This window comes from Pituophis catenifer, unplaced genomic scaffold, assembly GCF_029215685.1.
Source record: "Pituophis catenifer annectens isolate HBS135680 unplaced genomic scaffold, rPitCat1.0.hap2 SCAF_2, whole genome shotgun sequence".
NCBI lineage: Eukaryota > Metazoa > Chordata > Lepidosauria > Squamata > Colubridae > Pituophis > Pituophis catenifer.
Genome location: NW_027256882.1, coordinates 275,769,524 through 275,791,625, shown reverse-complemented (window position 1 = coordinate 275,791,625; position 22,102 = coordinate 275,769,524). Strand labels below are relative to the sequence as shown.

The window sequence follows — 22,102 nt, the reverse complement described above, 5'->3', positions numbered from 1 at the left end:
GCAGGAATAAAACAGACAATACTAAGCACCCTTTGGATACACTAAATTCGTACGCATACCCAAGTCATTAAGTGTAAATTTAATGTTTAATATAAATATTAATATTCAAGAGCTCTATATTTTGTACAACAATCATAAGTTATGCAGTTAAGAGAACAGTAACATATAAATCAACCACAGCATTATATAATAGTAATAAAAACAGTAGCCCCTCATTCATTGGATAAAATAAAATATTCTTTTGCACAATATTATAAAACCAGTATATAACATCTATCTTTTAAAATTTAAAGACAGTGAAATTTGGTAATGTATTTTCAGAGTAGATAAGCAATAAGCACACCTGTTTCAGAAGCAGAAGCAGAAGCAGAAGCAGAAATGATTGGGTGATTTTTATTAGTTTCAGCAATTATTTGTTCTGAGTCTGTTACAACATCCTGATGTGATTTTTCAACTTGATTGATGAGAAAAACATATATAAAGTCAGAAAGCTTTAGCAGATAAACATTCTATTTTTCATATACCATAGATACTTCTGGGAATAATTAGATTTTATAAGAATTATTGAATATCTTATGGACAAATTTAAAGTCAGAAAAAAAATCAATTTAGAGCCACTTGATTCTTGAATGGATGATCTATCTGCCTTTGATGACTATTTAGAAATATCTCCTGCTCCCAGACAGGAAGATTGTTTTGATCAGTTCCCCATAAAAAAACGGTTGGGAATTTCTCAGGCACCAGACTTCACAAAATAAACATTTTAAAAGAAAAATCTCAACACCAAGGTCTCACGTGATATTGTGAAATTTTGGCATTTTAATCTAAATTGCTAAATTTTTGTCAATGTCAAAATTTCTGAACTCTCACAAGATTTGGTCATTTTTGGCTTTATTTAATTTTATGGCTCCATGTTTCTTATAATTCCTATACAATTTCCTTCAGCCCCTCTTTAATTCACCCCTGGAGACAGTTTGCGAAGAAGAAAATAGCAATGGGAGAATAAAACTCAATAAAAATGTTCCCCCCCCCCCTCTTTTATGTCAGCAAAAGGCTCATAGCTCAGGTCTTGAAACTCTGGATCCCACCATGATAATATTTGTTTATTTCTGAAACACAGAATGTTGTGCTTCTTCAAAAATATTTTGAAAGAAAACACACCTGTTACAGATGCAGAAGCGACTGATTGATTCCCAACAGATTCATCAATTAATTCTTCTGATACAGTTTGTATATTCTGAGATGATTTCAGAACTTTACTCCCATGAGAAAAACATAAGATCAAGATGAATCAAGAGAACGGATCCTGCTAAATTATTATAAAGGCGCTTATTCAGGAGTGAAAGGTTAGATAATTTTGCAGGGCAGAACAAATTTGAAATGCAGAAATGAAAGCGTTTGGATGGGCATTTATCTTACACAACTGTTACTTTGCAATCCACCATTCTATACAATTGTTACTTTGCAATCTACCAGTCAACATTATTTGAGAAAAATGGACATACATTTGTGCTCTTAGAGAACGCAAATTATGTTAGTGGGAAACCATTTCATTTTCAAAGCTTTAAGAAAACAGTCACAATAATTTCTTGCAAGAGTTTTACCTGTGTCTGTATTTGTGCTAGCGTTCTGCAGATCTGCTGTATTTGTGCTAGCGTCCTGAAGATCTATGGTCTTTTTTCCTACAGAAGCCAGGTAATGTAGTGCCGCTGATGAAATATACGTATCTGATTCTAAAATAATAGAAAGATAGGATTATTATCCAATTCAAAAACAAAACCACTATTTCATAAGCTATTGCTAATTGCGTCACTTCAGCCATTTGCCTGAAAGTGGACAAAATCTAGTTATCTGCTCAAGGAGGAGGGGGGGTTATGAAGAAAATGAGCAGAACAGTACCCATGTTTAATTTCTTTCCTCTACAAGCCTGCCTACCAATTGTGTTTGTCACCTGCATTTTCCCCCTTAATTTTCTAATGCTGAAAACAAGTAGATGGGATCCGAGAGCAACCCTTCTGATGCTTCTCAGAACCCTCGTCTTGACGTACCATTGTTCTGAAGCCCGTTGAAGTCAGTAAAGCTCAATTTTGCAGTGTGAGAGGCTGAGAGAGGAGAGGGAGATGGATTAAAAAGAGACACGAGGTAATAAAGCTTGACTGTCAAATGCTAATTCCTTCCAAACCTGGCTGTATTTATGTTCTATTAAATCACTCAAAAGCTTCCCATCCACTGCCTGTGAAGGGAGTTTAATTACTTTAGCTATAGCAATAAATCTGGGAACGACAGCCAATTTTAAGATGACATTTTATGCATCCTCATTACAAGAGTAAATAAATCTGCATTTCTCTGTTGCGTCCAAGCAACCAGCAGCTGATCAGTTGATGGTGAGAAGAGAATTATTTTTCCTTGTTGAAGAAACACGGGAAGGATTTTTCCTTCCCATCAACGAAGAGGGTGGGCCCTCACTCCTCACGTTCAGGAAGATGACAAGCTTTCTAATTATTAATAGAACGGGCTCTAATGATTATGATTTTTAATTTGACGTATGATTTAAATCAGGGGTCTCCCACCTTGGCAAGTTTAAGACTTGTGGACTTCAACTCCCAGAATTCCTCAGCCAGCAAAGCTGGGAGTTGAAGTCCACAAGTCTTAAACTTGCCAAGGTGGGAGACCCCTGATTTAAATTACAATGTACCATATTTATTTTTATGTTTTATAGTCTGTATTAGAGTGATGCATGGACCAAAAAAAAATGGGATATAAATTCAATACATGCATAAACAATAAACAATTACTCTGTTCCCTCTTACAGTGACCACAATGCTCTTATAATTAGCATATGGTACTTTAAGGGGAAATTAGTAGAATTTATAAGCACAATTGAAACACTAGAACTCCAAGCCAGAACCTGTTTGAAAATGCATCTCTTACCAGCAATTACACGATCAGTAAAAAATAACTTAAATATTAAGGCCAAGACAGATTTCTATAAGTTTTCCCATGAATCATTTGAACAAAGATTAAGGGCTGCTAGTGAGAAATACCATACCCAGTCTATATAGGTAACCATTGCCATTCAAGAGAAATATAAAAACTGTGATACCCTGGAAAGAACTTTCAATCTTTCAAGACAATTTTGCTAAAAAAACTTACTCAGTAATGAATTGGCATCACATGGGCCAGCACTTAATTCAGCTTGGGATTCCTGAGGCAAGAACAAGTATGATTAAACGTATACAAGTGATTTAATTTTAATAATAAACTTTAGCGTACTAATAGAATTTTTCAGTATATATTGCTAGGAAAGAAGAAGATTAAGCAAGATTTAATTTAAATAGTTAACACCAGCAAAACACAATGTTTAAATTACAAACACACACATACCCCGTCAAATCTGAAACAATTAATAAGAAGAGGTGCTGGACAGGGGAAGCTCGGGAAAGGTATATGGGTGGGAAGGATGTGCCCAAGCAACTTCCAACCTTCCCTGCCGGTTTTCCCATTGACTTGTGGGAAGTTGCCACAGAGGATCACAAACTGTGATAGCTTGATTGTAAGTTGCTGCAATCATAAATGTGAACCAAGCACTCAAATCACAATCATGGGACCATGGAGATGCTGGAATAGTTGAGCTTCAAAGATCAATCATAACCTCCACTCATTCAGCACTTCAAACAATTGCTGAATGAGTGACTGTTAACTGAGGACAACTTGTACGTTTTTCAATTAACAAATTACCTAGTTACTATTTTCTATAGCATATCATTCCACCGCATTTTAATCTGCTTCTGTGAGTCCCATCATCAGTCAAAAATAATGCAAAAGGAATAGATGAAGCTGTCAAGTTCAAATGTATATACTGCATGCTGAATCGTTTTCTCAATTTGGAAAGTCTACACTCTAACAAGATATATTTGATGCTTCTTTCTTAAATAAGGATAGAATGTTTTCTTGTAGAACTATTATGTATTAACCTTATTATATCTGTCTTTACAGACAAATGAGTGTTTTTCTGGAACATTAGCAAATACAAATCAAGTCCAGAGTGAAAATGAATGAATGAGAAAAAAGTGGACTAGTGCATCACTTCTATACGATATTTTACCTTATTATTTTTTCCTATATTTTACTTTAAAACCAAGATAATTATCAATTAACATTTTCTTATTGCTTGCCTTTGTTGGCTTTACAGCATCAGGAAGAACAGAAGAATCATCTTGTTGATTAGTCACAACACCTTTCATTTTTTCTTCCTTCTCCTTGATCCGATTTTCAATACGTCTCTTCTGTCTAATGTGATAATAATAAATAGGTTGTTTGAAAAATTCCCAGAATGCTCCAGACTCAGTCCTATTCATCTAGCGTAGAGCCTCCAAAGCAGAATGATAGCTTTGCTTAGACTGGTAGATAGAGGAAGATGGTGCTAGATATATAATAAGCAGGTGAGACAATACGAGAATAGAACTAGCTACAGTACATCAACTATCAAGTCACACAGAAATGTAATCAATATTTTCTTAACCTATGGAGAAACTACACCTGCTCTAATTGCAGCATTTGTTACTTTACAAGAAAAGTTCTTCTCTTTAGTGCAAGAACTAAAGCAACTGTGATCAGATTTTTGTGTGTAGGATTAAACGTTTGGTCTTTACCTTTTCTTATTACTCCTCACTTGTCTTGTTTCATTTAGTTTAATATTAGCTTTCAATAACTGCATCTGCTTGGGAGGGTCTTTATGCTGTGGGTACTGAACAAAATGCTGACTTTGTTCAAACGCAATCAGATCTTGAAGGGGAATGAGTTTCGGTATCTGAAACTGTTCATAAAACAGAAGAGATCATAAATAAATGCAAGTTTCCCTTTCAATATTTGGGGAGCAAATCAAGTTGAAAAACACTTCATTTATGAACTTGAATGAAAGGGCTGTTATGACATCTACATTAAAATGATACACATATTTTATAAAACCATTACCTTGGTTAGTGGAGGCAAATTAGAATAAAGCAATGGTAAACCTGTCTGTCCAAGGGGTGCTCCGCAATCTGTGTTTTTTGTTGTAAATATACTTGGTGAACATTTGGATTGTGGGCTGGTCTTCAGATAAAGCAAAGGAATTTCAGTAAAAGGCCCATATGCTTGATGTGAATTGATTTCATTGTCAACCAATGGTTTTTCTGCCCTCAGACGTTCATGGAAGGGTTGCAACGGTGCTGAATCTTCCTTTTTTCCATATTCATCCACAGGAAACTGTTTGGAAATCCCTGTCTTTACTGGTTCTGCCCAACGCTTTGTTTGCTCTTGTGCCTGGTTTATAATGTTTTGATCATAATGGTTCAAATTTAGATGTGCTCCTGTCTCATTTGTGGGTTCTAACATCTGTAAATTGGGAGGATTTTGTGCCAGAGAAGCTGGGGGACCCCAGGCTTCTCTTGGTCCTGATGATGGTCCAGAAGTTCTGCGGGGGGTTACCGGGCAAAAATTGAGTGCCTGAAATTGATAACTTGTTTTTAGTTTAAGCAAAGGAAATCCTTCTGCATTATTCAAGGGTTTTGCCAATGGAATAAGCTTTGGTTTCTTCTCAGCATTTAGGGAAACAGACAACAGAGGGAATGGCCTGGCTGGATTCTGATGAAGTGAGCTTTGAAGTGGCAGCATCAATCTTGCACCCACAGACTGACCCTCTCGTAACGCTGAAGAATCATTCATGTGCACAGATCTCTAAATAAGGCAAAAGATAACAACGTAACGTTTTTTTATTATAGTACTACTTGATCACATTCAACAAAAACCTGTAATATGAGCTTTAAAAAAATTTAAATCTCAGCAACTCACCGTTTTGTTTCCATCCTGGCTCTGATCAGGTAAGGTCTTTTCTTCCTGAGAACTGTTATTTTTCTGACCAACATTCCAATTGTTTCCCAGAGTTGGTTGCTGATGGTCAGTAGGTTTTTGAATGCCACCCGCTGGCTGCATGGCAGGAGATCGATGGATATTATTCATTTCCATGTTTGAAGACCGGTTTCTTCCTAATGGAAAGGGTTGAGGTTGCTGCATCTGCTGTAATGTATTTGGCAAGTTGGCAAATCCCACTATTTGCATGAGGCTCAGATAGTTAATCTGCTGTAGCTAGAATATAAGAAATTAATACAGTTTATAACTGTATTATAACATATGGGGACAATTTTATCAATGGATAGAAAGTGAGTATAGACAATAAACATGGTAAAGATAAGATTTTTGGGATAAATAAGTTCTAGTATATTAAAAGTAAATGAAAAAGGAAAGATAAATGTATGTATGAAGAAATGATGATAAATTATGAAGATGATGGCACAAAAATATTATACCCAGATGATACATGGATTGATTAATAATCTACATGAATGTAGGAAGAGATATAACTATAAAGCAAAAAAGAAACTTGAAATGAAGATGTATGTGAATTGAAATCGGGGCTGCTCAAATACCATCTCAGATTGAATTGAAAAAGAAAACAACAAGGAACTGGAGAAGAGGAGAGGAGTAGAGAGGGGAGTTGGGAGGTGAGAAGAGGAGAAAAAAAGAATGGGAAAAGGAGGGGAAGAAAGAAAGGGAAAAGAAGAGTAGGAGAGAGGGTAAGAAAGGGAGGAAGAAGAGAGGAGAGGGGAAAGAGGAGAGGAAGGAGAAAAGGAAGGAGAGGAGGAATGAGGAAAGTAGAAAGGGATAGAAGAGGAGAGAGAAGGGGAGAAGAAAAAGAAAGGTTGTATTAAAATAAAAGAAGGTGATGGTAGAAGAGCAGACCCGAACAATTAATTAGAAAATAGAAGTTAAAGAATAAGATGAATGAACAATGATCAATGATAAACAAAAGACTGTACATTTAAATATGTTGATAAAAAATAAAAATATTTTTTTTTAAAAAAAGAGAAGAAATTAATACATTTACTAAAAATGTGTCTTAGCTAAAACCTATTACGGAAAATATTTGCGACTCTGCAGTTATCGTATTAAAACAGGCAAAAGCCAAAATATTATCCTTCTTCAATAATCACATTGTTATGACCCTTGCATCAAGTTTCAGGAAAAGTGACCAGTACTTTAAGAATAGGAGATAATTTTAAGGGCAGTAAAGTTAGGAGCCAAATAATACCAAATATTTTACTTCCTAGCCACATTAGGCATAGTTTTAGCTTATATTTGAAGTACGGGTAGTGTATTTGTAGAATTTTCATTGTGTTTTATTCATCTGTAAAAACATTTCCACTATTCAGAAGCCAACTACTTGTGTCACACTTCCAGTTATACATTTAATGCACAGAAAGGTAAATAGGATTGTTCCAAATAGGCTTACTTGCAGCTATACCTCTAATCTCAGATTATTTGAAGAATAAAAACACTCTGGCTTCAAACTTAACTTGCAGAAATGTGCTATTCTTGGAAGCATTACCGAATTCATCTGCCATTATCTTCTGGGATGTTTAATCATCAACTATTCTCTTCCCAGTTTAGCCATCAGCTAAAATAACCAAACAAGTACCAACCAAGCTTGATCCTGTCTAGTTTTCAAGGTAGGTCATGGTTGTCTGGTGCTGCCAACTTCTGAGGCATAATACAGGAATAGAGCTGCATTGGGCAAAATATTTCTAATGCAATTGGCTATTTTAAACTTACTGGAAGCATTCTGAACTCGAAGTAGGCTTTTCTGGACTTGAACAATTTCTAACAAGGTGGGAATGATCCTGGAACACTTTTGGTGAGAGTTTAACAGTCTAGTTCAAGCTCAAAATATTTCAAACTCAAAAATATTTTGCATACGTACTTCTACAAAGAAACGTCTTTTTACTATGTTCTGAATTTTACAGAAACATTAGTTCTGGAATCCTTTGGTCTCCTGAGCCCCCATTTTAATTTTGAAATACAACTCTCAAGAGAACAAACAGTAATATAGAGGATAATATCGTGACTTCTTAATATGAAAAATACTTAAGAATTTCAACGCCTTATGCATTTCAAAGCATCACCCATTTTCATTAAAAAAAACACTGGTATGGAATTCCCACTGGAAACAGAAGTACATGAACAAAAAAGTACAAAATCATCCCTTTTCCCCCAGCTACCAACCTGGAAAGGTTGGGGAACTCTGTTCTAAGGTATATGCTTAGATTTTTCATAATGTTATATTTTCACCTGAATCAGCTTAAACATTTCGTCTTGTAGCATTTGTCCGACAACCTCTGAAGTGTTCGGTGGTTGTGCTGTCGTTTCTCTATCAATCATCTCTGTTTTGACACCAGCGTTATTTGAAGGAATGTCTGACACCTCTGTGAAAGATGGCTGATCATCTGAAACAGTGATGTCTACACTGCAGCGATAAAAAGGGAAATCAGCTGTGATAAACAGAGAAATCAGGAGTCTTAACTTTTTTCTTAAATATCTAATTTATACAGAGTCTAGTTCTGTTCAGCTGTACACACGGTCCGAAATAACAGGGACAAGCTACTTCCAGAAAAATTGCACATTTAGGATGTACTGTTATTTGTTAATGGTTGAAGAGTATGAAATAAATAGTTCCTGCTTAGGAAGTGACTACTCAGAGGGGATCATAGGAGTATCTGACTATCTGAAACAGCTATCATGAGCAATTCCTAAATAACAAAAGATATGAAAGTCAGATTGCTTTGAAAGTCAAGCTGTGGAAGCTGCATACTGGTAAACCCAGATATAAAATTACAAGAGGAACATGAGACAATAAAGTTCCATTACATCTGATATCTCCTTATTGTTTTTATATTTCTCCTTATTTAGGGGGTTTTTTCCTCTTCTCAAAAGTGATAGTGACATTCATTTTAGTACCGTATTTTCCGGCGTATAAGACGCCTGGGCGTATAAGATGACCCCTGACTTTTCCTGTTAAAATATAGGGTTTGGGCTATACTCGCCGTATAAGACTACCCCTCTTCCAACGCACACCAAATAAAAATTAAAAAAACATCAACTGGCTCACCCACAATGTAAAAGCAGCTGTGCTAGACCCAAAATGGCCCCTGCAACAAGCAGGAACCTCACACAGCTACAAAAAGCCCCCCAAAAAACTTTCACACTTTACACACACACACACAACACAACACAACACAACTGGCTCACCCACAATGTAAAAGCAGCTGTGCTAGACCCAAAATGGCCCTGCAACAAGCAGGAACCTCACACAGCCACAAAAAGCCCCCCAAAAAACTTTCACACTTTACACACACACAACACAACACAACACAACTGGCTCACCCACAATGTAAAAGCAGCTGTGCTAGACCCAAAATGGCCCCTGCAACAAGCAGGAACCTCACACAGCCACAAAAAGCCCAAAAACAACTTTCACACTTTACACACACAAAATTCCACATACAGCTTTGTGAGATTTTGTGTGTTTGTGTAGTTAGAGTGAAACACTACAGAAACACACTAAATCTCAGAAAGCTGCACAAATATTATTTTATTTTATTTTTATTTTTATATGAAAGCTAAATTTAAAACTTCCTAAACTTTAAATGGCTAGGTCTAAAAAAGAACAACTAAAAAAAACCCCAATTAACTATTTTTTTTAAAGCTCCCAAAGGGGAAAAAAACTTACCCAATAGAACAGGGGTCTCCAACCTTGGCAACTTTAAGACTTGTAGACTTCAACTCCCAGAATTCCTCAGCCAGCTTTGCTTTGCTGGCTGAGGAATTCTGGGAGTTGAAGTCCACAACTCCCTGCCTGCTTGATTGCAGGCAGGGAGTTGCTTGCTGATGGAATGGATTCAGGCAAGCGAAGCAAGGCAAGCGTTGCGACTAGCAGCTAAGGTAAGCAAGCTGGAGGGGGAAAGCTTTTTTCCTTTTACATGGCTCTGGCGATCCAAGCTGAGTTGCCTGATTAGCAGGCAACTCAGCTGGGATAGTCAGAGCTTGGATCGCCAGAGCCATGTAAAAGAAAAAAAGTTTTTCCTTTTAAATGGCTCTGGCGATCCCAGCTGAGTTGCCTGATTAGCAGGCAACTCAGCTGGGATGGTCAGAGCTTGGCTCATCAGAGCCTTTCGGGCTCGTCTGCCTGGTTACAGGAGAACAACACCCGGCGTATAAGACGACCCCCGACTTTTGAGAAGATTTTCATGTGTTAAAAAGTCGTCTTATATGCCGGAAAATACAGTAGTTATACACGTATCTCCAGTTACTCTTTCATAAGTCAACATTACAGACAATAATCTCTCCTCTTCAGACGCAATTCCAGGAAGATTACAATAATTAGCAATTTATCAATTTAAAATTCCTCCATCTGGAATTACTATTATTCAAACATTCCACTTTAGGATAGGAATTAAATATTGGCACTGCTCCCATGTACTTAAATACTTCCCAGTCTTCCTGGAACTGCCCAGTTCTTCCAAGGCAGTTCAGAAACAAATCTATGGATAAGCAACCATGAACTAACGACAATGGATTAAACTTCGGAAATAGTGATTTTTAAACTGATAATAAAATGCTGGAAATTAAGGGAATGGGTTAAGGACAGAATTTCATACATTTTAGAAAATAATTTAGTAACACTTACCTTGTTGTTTCTGCTCTCTTTTCAGAACAAAATAAAAGGGGAAAATCACTGGGAACTACTTCACCTGTAGCCCTGGAGATACAAAGAGAAAAACATGTAATATCTTTAACATATGATAAATCTCAATTTGAATGCATGCAAATGAATTTTAACTAAATAATTTTAATTCAAAGTTTCAAATGTATTACTTACTTTTCGTTCTTTATCACAGCAGTAAACTTTTTTGTAAACGCTGTTTTTAAACAAACATTGTTACCAGGTGCACAACATTGGACTGTGTACATCTGGTCTCTGTAACCAGTAGTAACTAACTCAACAAAACATCAACATCTAAGTGACATGAATGCTAAATTGAAATAATAAAAGGTAACTGCTCAAGAGAGAGAAAAAGAAAGAAAACGAGTACTATTAAAAGATTATAAATTAATTTCTAAAGGGAGTTCCTATATACTTATTCATTTAAATCATTTACAAAAACATCATTCATTATGGAAAAACAATTTAAAGAGGATAAAATTAACCAAGAGCAATTTTATGAATCATTTTTGAAATATGTCTGATTATATTGTATATTAATATTGTTTATGCTATGTTAATATGTAAATATACTGTATATTAATAGTATATTAAAGTTCACAGCTCTCATCAATAAATGTTACATTGTAGGTACAAAAGGACAGAATCCAAAGATGGAAGAGGAATTATTCTGACCTCTTTATTTCCTAAGCAGCTGAGAGCACTTTGAAATAAAAAAGCAAGATTTCAGTCATCTTTACTTCCTGCTCTACTTCTAGATTCATGTGGAGTCCAGAACGTTCAGGAAAATAAAGATGTCAATCTGGAAGTACTTCACTGTGAAGCACTCATGGCCATTGAAATGATATACCTTTATTTATTAGGAAAGAAACTCTCACATATATCAAGAGATAATACGTGGGAATAGATCAGGGCTTCCTACTGCTGATGTAGAACGAAGCTGTGAAACTATGTAAGACATAACTTGCTGGTTAAATTCTGATACTTGTAATAATCAGCAAATAAAAATAAAGCGAAGAATGAAACATGTAGACCAATAGATATACAGAATATTAATTTCTCTCACCCATCCAGTTTTGTACATTTTCCCTCAGTTGTTTCCATTAAAGGTGCATCCTGTTGACATTCTACTTTTGATTCAGAGAGATGCTGTGATTTAAGGAGTATTTAAGCATATATTAACATGTTATCATTCCACCACTTTAAAATGATAAAATTTAATACTTATTTATTCCATTAACACTCTGATTGTCAGCCAATTGTTGGAATTTCTTAAATGATTAATCCTGAGATGAGGACATACAGCCAAGGTTATTTGTCCCCATATAATATACAACATTGTTATGTATATCTTCTAAAACATATAGCTTGCAGTGTCATTTTACAGATTCAATATGTAACAAGACTGAAAAAAATGAGCTTCTGTAATCGTTTTTGGATGGGAGAGGGAAACCTAAGGACCACTTTCAGCCTGTTATATAAGGAATAAATAAATAAATAAAAAAGAAAGTTAGAAAAAATGAAGCAGGGGCCAGAAATAAAATAGCTGCAAATATTAGTTTTTAATCTATTACTATATTTTATTCAATAAAAACGTACAGGCCAGATACTTGGTCTACCATCTTGAGCCCCTCAGAGAACAATAATTAAATTCAGAAAAAGTAATCATATTATCAACTTAATTAATTGTAATTTACTGAATATGTAGGTATGTTTTTGATAATTCGAGTCCTAAAAACCAACTACTCAAAAACTGTTTCTTCAGTTTAAAATAGCTTGTGCATCCTAGCTAAAAATTAAAATTCAATAGCAACCAGTAGCTCTTTTCAGAGTAATTTCCAAAGAGCCTCAAAATATAGTCATGAAATCAAAGAAACCCTGTTTGATAGGCAAAATTGAAGCAGAAAACTGTATCAATTTTAAATTTCGATAAAGAACGAAGAACACAACAGCTCACTGTTGTGATGAAAAAGTTATTGGACTTGGAACATTTCAAGCAAAAAAAACTATAGGTCATTTTTTCCCAAATCAAAGAAATGTCCATGATACTTCATTAACCATCTATGAACTATCACTCATCATTAATCTGAATTTTTTATACAGATTTTATGCTTTTTATGCTAGCACAGAAAGCGTAAGTATAGGATATATGTTTCTCTTTATTATTATACATGAAATCTAGACCAAGAATTGTATGAATGAATTTGATTTTGCAGTAACAAGTCATGATTTTACAAAAGCCAAGTTAAACAATGCTGAAGGCCTCTGGAATGAAGACATATTCTAGCATAGTGGTTCTCAACCTTTTCTTCACTAAGGACCTCCTTTAAATATCTTTTGTGACCACAGAATATGGCCATGGACCCCCAAGACTCAAGTCAATATTTAAATTGTAACATTTATTGAAGCTTTTGTGGACCCCAATAACATTATGCCCCTCCCCCCCGGGGTCCACAGACCATAGGTTGAGAACCACTGCATATAACCAATGTTATATGTGAGGTATAAAGCATAGCTTTTATAAACTGAATGGAAGAAAATACACTTATTTTGAGAACCACTTACCTCTTTTTTCTTTTCTACTGATTTAATACTGACAGAGATGGTAGGATTTCTTGAAACTGGATCTTCATTATACACTTCAAAACAAGCACAACATTAAAAAGAACAATAAAGAGAACAATGTATTTCTTTTCCATTCCTTTCCCTTTCTTTTCACTAACAATCCTTTTCATTAATTCTCTTGTGTTTATATGAGAGATGATAAACATTTTAACAGTATTTGTTTCTGAATGGCTCTTAAATTCTGATTCACTGAATCTCTTTTAAAAAGTTGAATTTATTTTCCTCACCTAAAGTAGCATTCCTATATCTTTGTAATATTGTTCAGGTTTCCATTCTATTTTGTGAATAATATGGGCCTCAAAGTGAAGTAAAAGATCTTTTCTCAAAGTGTGATACCCATGCCTGGAGTCTCAAGTCCCTAGTTGGAAAATTTATGTACTGGAGACAAATTCCTTGTGTGTCCAATTACACTTGGCCAATAAAGAATTTTAATTAAATATGAGAGAACAAATTCTGGGGGGAAAAACCCAGTGTTCCAGAAATACTAGAGGATTTAATATTACATATCCCATGCAAAAATCTCTTTTTTTCACATAAATGACTTCATATGGATGAAGAAAATATTTTTCTTTTAACTAACCTTCAGTTTCAGATGGTACAACTATTTCATTTCGTAGAAACTCTGCCACTTTTTCTGCCAGACTGATATCAACAGTTGTATTTCCAGTATCTATATTAGGTACCATAGAATGACCTCTATGACTTACTTTCTTCCTATTTTGCTTTTCAGATAATGTTCTGCACCTTTAAGAGTGACATTTAAATATATATATATATAAGATTTTTGGTAGTAACCTTTTATACAACACAGTTTTTACTCCCTTTGGCAATGTATGCCCTTACATCAAACTAATGCTGAATTCTTACCTTGGAATATTTTTAAATGGTTCATCATATGCATGTCCATTTTGGATTTCAGCTGGAGCTCCCTCCAGTGAAGAACTATTTGTACCTTCAGCACCATCTTTCTCCAGTTTGGGTATGATAGTGGAAGATTTTTCCCACAGTTTCTGTGGTTTCTAAAACAACAACCCCACGTATAATTTTTAAGTTTAAAAAATGATTTGTATTCATAGCTTTGCATTACACTCCTGTTGTACACCTTTTCAATATCTGCTATTGCACCGTAGGAAACCTGTCTGCCTAAGAAAATCCTCAGCTGCAGAGGCTATATATTTTCAGATTTGGATTGGAATGTATATCTTGTGGAAAAATATGCTATCCTATAAATAGCCTTTAGTACAAATTACAATTTGATAATATACTGGTTTTGAAAAATTATATATCAAATTTTAAATTTTCCCTTCACAAAAATTGCCCTTTATTAGTTATCCAAAGGCTCTAATTATGTTTCTCCTAATAAATTATAGGCCAAGGTTTCATGAGATAAGTACCATTCCTTAGTATTTTTCATGTAGGTTTCTGCTACCTTCTAAATGTACCACATTACTAGGAATGTCCATGGCTATGGAATGTTTAATGCTGCTTAGCGACTACTCTACAAGGAGGTTCATTACTTAACATTCTAAAATCTTGGCCTCCCTGACAGTGTGCTAATTAATCAGCAAGAAAACATAGAATGATTGCTACAAATATTTTGAATTAGTACGTATCTCTGGTAAAGCAAAACTTTCATACACTGTTTTACACTACTTTTAATTTTTCATATAATCCCATGACCGTAAAACAAGAATGCTATAGAAGTTTCATACTTTTCAAGCCCAATTAATGCACATTTACATATAAAGGAAACAGACAATTCTTGTTCTAGGCAGTATAGGTCTTTTGATTCATTTCCCTTACACCTCATTATCCTGAATAAAAAGCAAGCAACACCTTCACGAAATATTTAATATGAACCTTTACCTATTATACAATCCCAATGTGCCAATAATTTAATCCGATGCAGGTAAGATGTTGACATAACTTTGTCATTAATCATTGGCTTCTCTGGATGCTAAAAGCTTACAGTTCATATTTTGATATCCCTATGTAAAGTTTAAATGTTTTTCTTGGTCTTTTTCAAAAGTAACTATTTCAAAAATCACTATTTGCATTGTTACTTAGTAGGCAAAGCTGAGAGTGAAATAATTTTGTTCTATCTATGCCAATTTTCAGAGATGATGCTGAGAAAAAAAAATCATTTATTTCCTTTGCTTAGTTGGGAAAACATCCAAATATGTTCAAATGCATGCAGTTATCAAGTTACAGCAGTTGCATCTCTGTATGCTGAAGAAAAGAGAAGGGTATAATTCCTTAAAACAGCATTCCCCAACCTTTCCAGGTTGGTGGCCGGGGGGGTGGGGGGGAGGGAAAGTGGGGAAGGTTTTGTGAGAGAGGAAGACATGTGCACACCGGCCGGCAGAGTTTCATTTGTATGGGTGACGGGCAAGTGCAACTGTGCACGCTGGCCCACCACTCATGCTGCCCAGTTGTGAATAGGCCACAGCACAGTGCACTGTGGCCCACAGGTTGGGGACTCCTACCCTAAAGTATAATAGCAATAGCCCTTAGATTTATATACCTCTCCATAGTGCTTTACAGCATTTTCTGAGTGGTTTACAAATGTCAGCAAATTGCTCCCTACAATCTTGGTCCTCATTTTACCGACCTCGGAAGGATGGAAGGCTGAGTCAACCTTGAGCCCGTCAGGATTGAACTCTAGGCTGTGGGCAGAGTTAGCCTGCAATATTTCATTCTAACCACTGTGCCATCACACACCACACACACTAATAACGGACAAGATACTATGAGTGGCAAAACATGTACAAAATCCCAGTAGATAGTAATAATCTTATTCTACAAACGATTTCTCAAAAATAAATGCATATGAGTTCAAGGTGTTTGTTTATAAGCAAACATGCATATTCATATATGTACATGCTGTATTATATGTAAAAATAAAGTCTCCCCTATTTTACATACAGTAACAGCCTATTTCCTTTCCTAGAACTCCCAGAAGAATGGAAGAGTGATTGATTCACTTTATGTATATTTATTATACATGTAACTGCACACTAGGCATTATTGTCACTATGACACGGAGCATTTTTATTGCTGTGTCAAGGCATCTGAGCTGGGAGCTGCCACATTTGAGCTATTTTCTTTCTATAGGTAGATTTTTGTTTGTATGCACATTGAGACACTTTGGCCAAGATCAAAGCTTTAGACATGCTCAAAATAATTTCATTTGCTTACCAAACCGCAATTTTGGTTTTGAAATGTGTTGCCGTAACGCCGTTCTAAAATCCACAATGATGAAAGAATGGCAGATGAACATATTTTCACCTGCATCATTGGCTGGCATTCCTGAAGTGTCCCTGTTGTGATGGGATCTTGTACCATTCTTTTACTGGACCATCTGATCATCCATTCAAGTAAGCGAGATATGTTGTTAAATTTAAGATGTATTTCTGGGACTGGTTCGTCTTGTTGGGTGACGTCATTCACTTGTCCAGTTTTACAGATGTATTTTTGAAACAGAGCTGTTTTAGGGGTAGACCAACATTGAGCTAATGCTGGTGTGAATATTAAGGTCTTACTGGAATCATGTGAGTCACTGACTGATTGCTGGCTTTGCCCAAATAAACCTCTTCTTTCAGTAAGTCTCATGACTGAATCACAATCTGAAAGCTCTAAGGGTTGCTCATCGGCTAAAGTTTCTTTTTCACAATCTTTTTTCTTTTTATTCCATAAAGGAGCTAGTTTAGAATCACTAAATCCAAAACCAAGGGTGTAGCAAGAACCAGCTCTAAACGCATTTTGGACTTCAGTTCTGACCTGTCGACGTATCAGTGTTGTGTGAACATCAAAAAGAAGAGAATGGAGTTCATGTTCTCTAAGGAGGGCTGCAAAGCATGTCAGAAAAGGAACAGCAGATTCACTGTGATTGAGTGGATCTCTTTCAAGCACGTAAGTTAGGAAGAGGTCTAAAAATTTAATATATTCATCATCATCACGTTCAAATTCCCATTCACCGACTAGAGGCATATGGAGTTGATTGGGAAGATCTTTACGAGTCTCTTTTTTAAAATCTCCTTTCCCACCGCAGTCCTTTAACTTTTCAGTCCACTCTTTACGGTTGGAAACATCTATATACGAAGGTAAATCACTAGAAAACAGATTAAAAATAACGTATAAAGAGCAAATTCTTTTGCTTCTACAGCATATCTGCTGTATATCCAAAAGGCAAGAAAGGTGCTTTCAGTCCAGGAAAGAAACTAGGGTTACAAAATAGCTAAGAGTAAAATAAGCCTACATGGCATAATGTCAATCATATGCCAGTATACCTACTCTAATAAATGGAACTTTGAGAAAATGCTTGCCTCAGCTTTTTTAATTGAAGCAGAGGTTTTTCTGGAACACTGACATGCTAAGTGTTATGAAAAATATTAATACACTGAAAAAATGCATTAAATATGATTTTTATCACAATCTCATGCTTATTGTGTTCTTCCGCTTTAAGGATTTTCTTGGATGAATTATGTCCGTCTACTACCGCTTTGCTCTCACTTTGCTATGGGATTCCCCAGCATAAGAGGAACAGAACAAGGACATGAGGCTTTTAGGTTGCGATCCTATGCACACTTAAATACAAGTGAGCCAGATGGAGCTTGATGCAAAATAAATGTGCACAATTTCACACAATTCAAACAAGTTGTTACACAAAGTAATATTTTCTCCGATTCAAGACAAAATGTTACAAATACTTACTTGGGATCTTCTTGCCTCAGTTTTCTTGCTTCTTCTGCCACCCCAAACTCAGAAAGTGAATCTGCTGCTTCAGCATTGTTACACCCCTGAAAGTTTCTGAAATCTGAAATTGTGCTTCTGCTTAGAGTAGTCCCCAAAGAAAACCGATCACAGCAGGTACCTCCGGAGTCTTGGATTTCTTCTTCCGGTGGCTCCCAGATATTTGTTTGAATGGGCCCTATGTTTCTTATCACCCGTTTCAGGGTTTTCACATTCACTTTGTAAGTAGCCTGTAGTACAACCGACATAATTTCTTCACTACTGGGGCCTAACCATAAAGACAGAAAATGTGTTATTGTTTCTAAAATGGATCACATTAACTAGTCATTTTAACTGAGATTTCAGATAATTCACATTGTATGACAAATTTTATATGCAATGGGTGGATAATACTATTCTGGGTCTATTCAGTATATAAAATTTCCCTTGGCCAATAATCTAGAGCAATTTATATTAGTTTTCCTTTGATAAGAATGCTGGATATTATTGTTCACATTACTTAAAGCAGGGGTGTCAAATTTAAGGCCTGAGGGCCAGATCCAGCCCATGGAGTGCTTAGATCTGGCCCATGGGGCCACCCTGGAAACAGCAAAGGACTGGCCTGCAATGCCTCTGCCAGAGAAAACGGAGCTTGCGAGGACCGCGTGCAGCCTTCCCGAGTTCCATTTTCACTGGCAGAGGGTCTCAGGAGGCTGTCCCAGCCAAAAATTGAGTTTATAAGCCCATTTTCACTGGCAAAGTGTTTGTGCCACCACAGGTACCCCCGACACGAGTGATATCATGCTGGCTATGTCCCCCCTGCCTCCCCGAGGTCAAACACAACCCTGATGTAGCCCTCAATGAAATTGAGTTTGACACCCCTGACTTAAAGACTATAATTCACACCATGAATTTATATTTTCATTTTTCAAGGAACTTTCTTTTAAAGAAAAAAATACTGCTTTGCTTTCATTATTTTTGCCATTGTCATACACTGTACCTTTAACTGTGCAGTGCCTAAGTCGTTGGTATAGATCATTATATTTATCCCTTAGTGAGACCCTCACATCTTCAGGGCTAGGAAATGCTTTTACCAAAATTTCTGCCACCTGTACAAAACAAATCAGCATGAAAATAGTTTCAATTGCTTCCAGATATTTGATAAAGTTTCCAAAAATCAGTTGCACACTTGTAAAAACAAACATTCAAAGTTATATAGATAGTTCACGACTTACAAACACACTGGGACATGAATTGCTGTTGTTGTTGATGCAGTTGTTAAGCAACATGTCCGTGTGACTACTTCACTCAAGAATCCCGGCTGTAACCTCCAATGTCGCTAAGCAAAAGAGCTGCCGACTGAAGGATTTCAGATCTATGTGGAGCTGAAACCCTCCTGGCAAGCAGCCCTGTTGTTCTCAAACATTTCTGCAAAGGTTTCCATGTATGGAAGGGAAACTCTTCGATGGGCTGCTGAAAGAGATGAAATCCTGAAAATTTCAGCAGTTTTCCTGCAGTTCCACAAAGGATTGCAGCTACCCTCCATCCCCCACACTTGCAACCTTTCTTGATGGCTTCCCCATTGACTTACTGGGGAAGCTGGCAGAGAAAATTGAAAATGGCTGTCACATAATTGCAAGTCACTTGGCAATTGATTGTAAATGTGAGCCTGTAGCTAAGCAACCGAAATATGGTCACATGACCAAGGAAGGGGTTGGCGCAAAGTTTTACAATGGTTGGAAGTGCTTTATGGGCCATAAAGTACACCTTCCAAGGTTGTTTTAACTTTCAATGGTTGTTAAACAGATTAGGAATACCTGAATAAAAAAAAGCTAAACTCCTCAATCCTGCATACCTTTTTAATTGGTGGTAATTTTCCAATAAGGCTCAGAATGATATCCTGTACAAGTTCTTCAATGTTCATGAATCTAGCAAAGGGAAGAATTCGGCAAGCCCACTCCAAAGCACTGATGGAGTACTCAACTATGCAAGCATCAAATTCGATCGTGTTGAATTCCTAAAGAAAGAACATCTTGTAATTGGCCTAAAAAGTTAGGTACATGGTTACTTTCATCTCAAACTACATGAGATCTAAACCCATTTTTTAAAACCCTGGTCTACCACAAAAATATGTGTAATATTAAGACATTTGAATAAAGCTAATACCAGTATTTAATATTTGAATAAAGCTAAAAGGAATACTGACCTCAGCTCATCCTCCTGTACTTCCTTTTATGAGTAATTCAGGTAGGTTGGATTTAAACCTACAGATCTGCCATTGTGGTGTATTGTATAAACTTTGACTATTATTATTAAAAATATTTCTGGGCAACTTTTAATATAAAACCCTCTTAGGGCTGCTTACAAAAATGGAATATAGTATTAATAAAGCCGATATGAAAATATGGTTATGATTATTTGTAGATGAAATCCCAACTAGTCAGATATTTTAAGAGATAAACTTAAAAAGGTAAAGTCTGTGGAATCTGAGGGAAGATGGTACTTCAAATAATTGGGGGATTATTAAAAAAATGGACCTCTCTCTCATTTAAACTGATTTAGCTTAAATTTTATAATTAGAAAGAAGAAAAAAGGTGAAAAGATAATCTCCTATATATGGCACTTAGTCGTCTGTTGAGGTGGGCAGAGAGAGAGAGAGAGAGAGAGAGAGAGAGAGAGAGAGAGAGAGAAGGAGGGAGCGAGGGAAAGAGACAGAGAAGGAGGAAGGGAGGGTGGGAGAGAGAGAAAGAGAGAGAGATGGAGACAGCAAGAGGGAGGGAGGGAGGGAGGGAGAGAGGGAGGGAGGGAGAGAGAGAGAGAGAGAGAGAGAGAGAGAGAGAGAGAGAGAGAGAGAGAGAGAGAGAAGTATGACTTAAAAGATTTATGTTATTTTATTACATTCCGGTTTTCCAAATTCTCTCTTGCCCTTTGATACCGTCTGCAACTATCAGACAATCTTTCACGAACATGAAGCATCCAACACAATACACATAATTCTCGGAAGCATCCTGCAAGAGGGACACACAAAAAATTCAAAGTGGAAAAGGGAGTACATCAGAAAATAAGAACCATTTCTGTATTTTCTCTTTAAATGGTTTCTTTATAAGTAACAGCATTTGCAGGCAATCAGTGTATTCTTTTAATGGCTGTATTGTTTACTATCATCAGCTTCTTCACTTTCCTTCTATTAATTAACCTTAACTGTGTTGTATGTATATGTGTATTTGTGTGTCTGTCTCTCTCTGTGTGTGTGTATCCTTCTAAATTACTTAACTTTATATTTCTATATTAATAAAGTCAGCTATCTCACACAGAGAGTGCTGTAAGGATAAAATGGAAGGAGCATTTTGTACGACACTTTGCCTTCCTAGAAGATGGTATATAAATTTATCAGATGAAAATAAATTTTAAAATGTGTCCCCAGTAGATAAAGCCTTATTGTATGAGGGAATCAGTATCAAAACTAAGACTGAGACCCTAATCTTTTCATTTTAAAGCAACAGAACCAATATATGCTTATTTACAGATTATTTACCCAACATATTAACGACAAGTCATATTAACATTTAAAATTTGCCCTTTCACAAGTGCCTTGTGTTGGGAGATCAATAAGATATACTGAAAAGGAATGGAATAACAGAAAAACCAGCAACTAAATTGCTTTCATCTTACAACCCAATTTAGTTCTCAGTTTATTAAAATGGAAATCTTTTCTTCTTTTAACATCCGTTCTACTTGAACGGGCCAGGAAACGAATTCTTTGCCTGATAGCAGAGGAATATGCAAGGGGCCAGATGTGAATCTCCCACAGGCTCTGAATATACTATTAAACCTAGATTAGATGACACTGTCTTCATATAACGCCTAAACATTTTTTAAAGTGCTGTTACAGAGAGACAGGCATTTTTGGCTTTGTAGTTTATTCTTCTTTAAACACATACTGGAATTTTTGCAGCTACACACCTATAGTTTTACATGAAACAGCATCAAAATTATGGTCTCCAAAAGAAGAAGGCCTTAAGAATACAGATTGATATTTGGAATACTTGAGCAAATTTTCTGGAAGATCACTTAAAGGAGGAAGAGCACCTTTTTTGTGAATCTGCAATGAGAAGGGGGGGGGAGAGACAGAGGAAAAAGGAAGACACA

General features: G+C 36.1%; 1 protein-coding gene across 1 annotated transcript in view; it reads right to left on the bottom strand.

Moving 5' to 3' along the window:
• Positions 1-22,102, bottom strand: part of CPLANE1 (ciliogenesis and planar polarity effector complex subunit 1) — a 61,373-nt gene that overhangs the window by 17,965 nt on the left and 21,306 nt on the right. The window contains exons 20-40 of the mRNA XM_070938899.1: positions 21,917-22,055; positions 20,852-20,961; positions 19,809-19,970; positions 18,954-19,062; positions 17,936-18,242; positions 16,421-17,333; positions 14,090-14,241; positions 13,803-13,966; positions 13,163-13,236; positions 11,664-11,746; positions 10,562-10,633; positions 8,167-8,341; positions 5,833-6,126; positions 4,975-5,718; positions 4,653-4,816; positions 4,176-4,290; positions 3,154-3,205; positions 2,049-2,102; positions 1,605-1,733; positions 1,162-1,254; positions 344-454 (exon numbers count right to left, since the gene is read on the bottom strand). Of these exons, the coding sequence (XP_070795000.1) occupies positions 344-454; positions 1,162-1,254; positions 1,605-1,733; positions 2,049-2,102; positions 3,154-3,205; positions 4,176-4,290; positions 4,653-4,816; positions 4,975-5,718; positions 5,833-6,126; positions 8,167-8,341; positions 10,562-10,633; positions 11,664-11,746; positions 13,163-13,236; positions 13,803-13,966; positions 14,090-14,241; positions 16,421-17,333; positions 17,936-18,242; positions 18,954-19,062; positions 19,809-19,970; positions 20,852-20,961; positions 21,917-22,055 (4,216 nt within the window). The remainder of the gene's footprint in view (positions 1-343; positions 455-1,161; positions 1,255-1,604; positions 1,734-2,048; positions 2,103-3,153; positions 3,206-4,175; positions 4,291-4,652; positions 4,817-4,974; positions 5,719-5,832; positions 6,127-8,166; positions 8,342-10,561; positions 10,634-11,663; positions 11,747-13,162; positions 13,237-13,802; positions 13,967-14,089; positions 14,242-16,420; positions 17,334-17,935; positions 18,243-18,953; positions 19,063-19,808; positions 19,971-20,851; positions 20,962-21,916; positions 22,056-22,102) is intronic.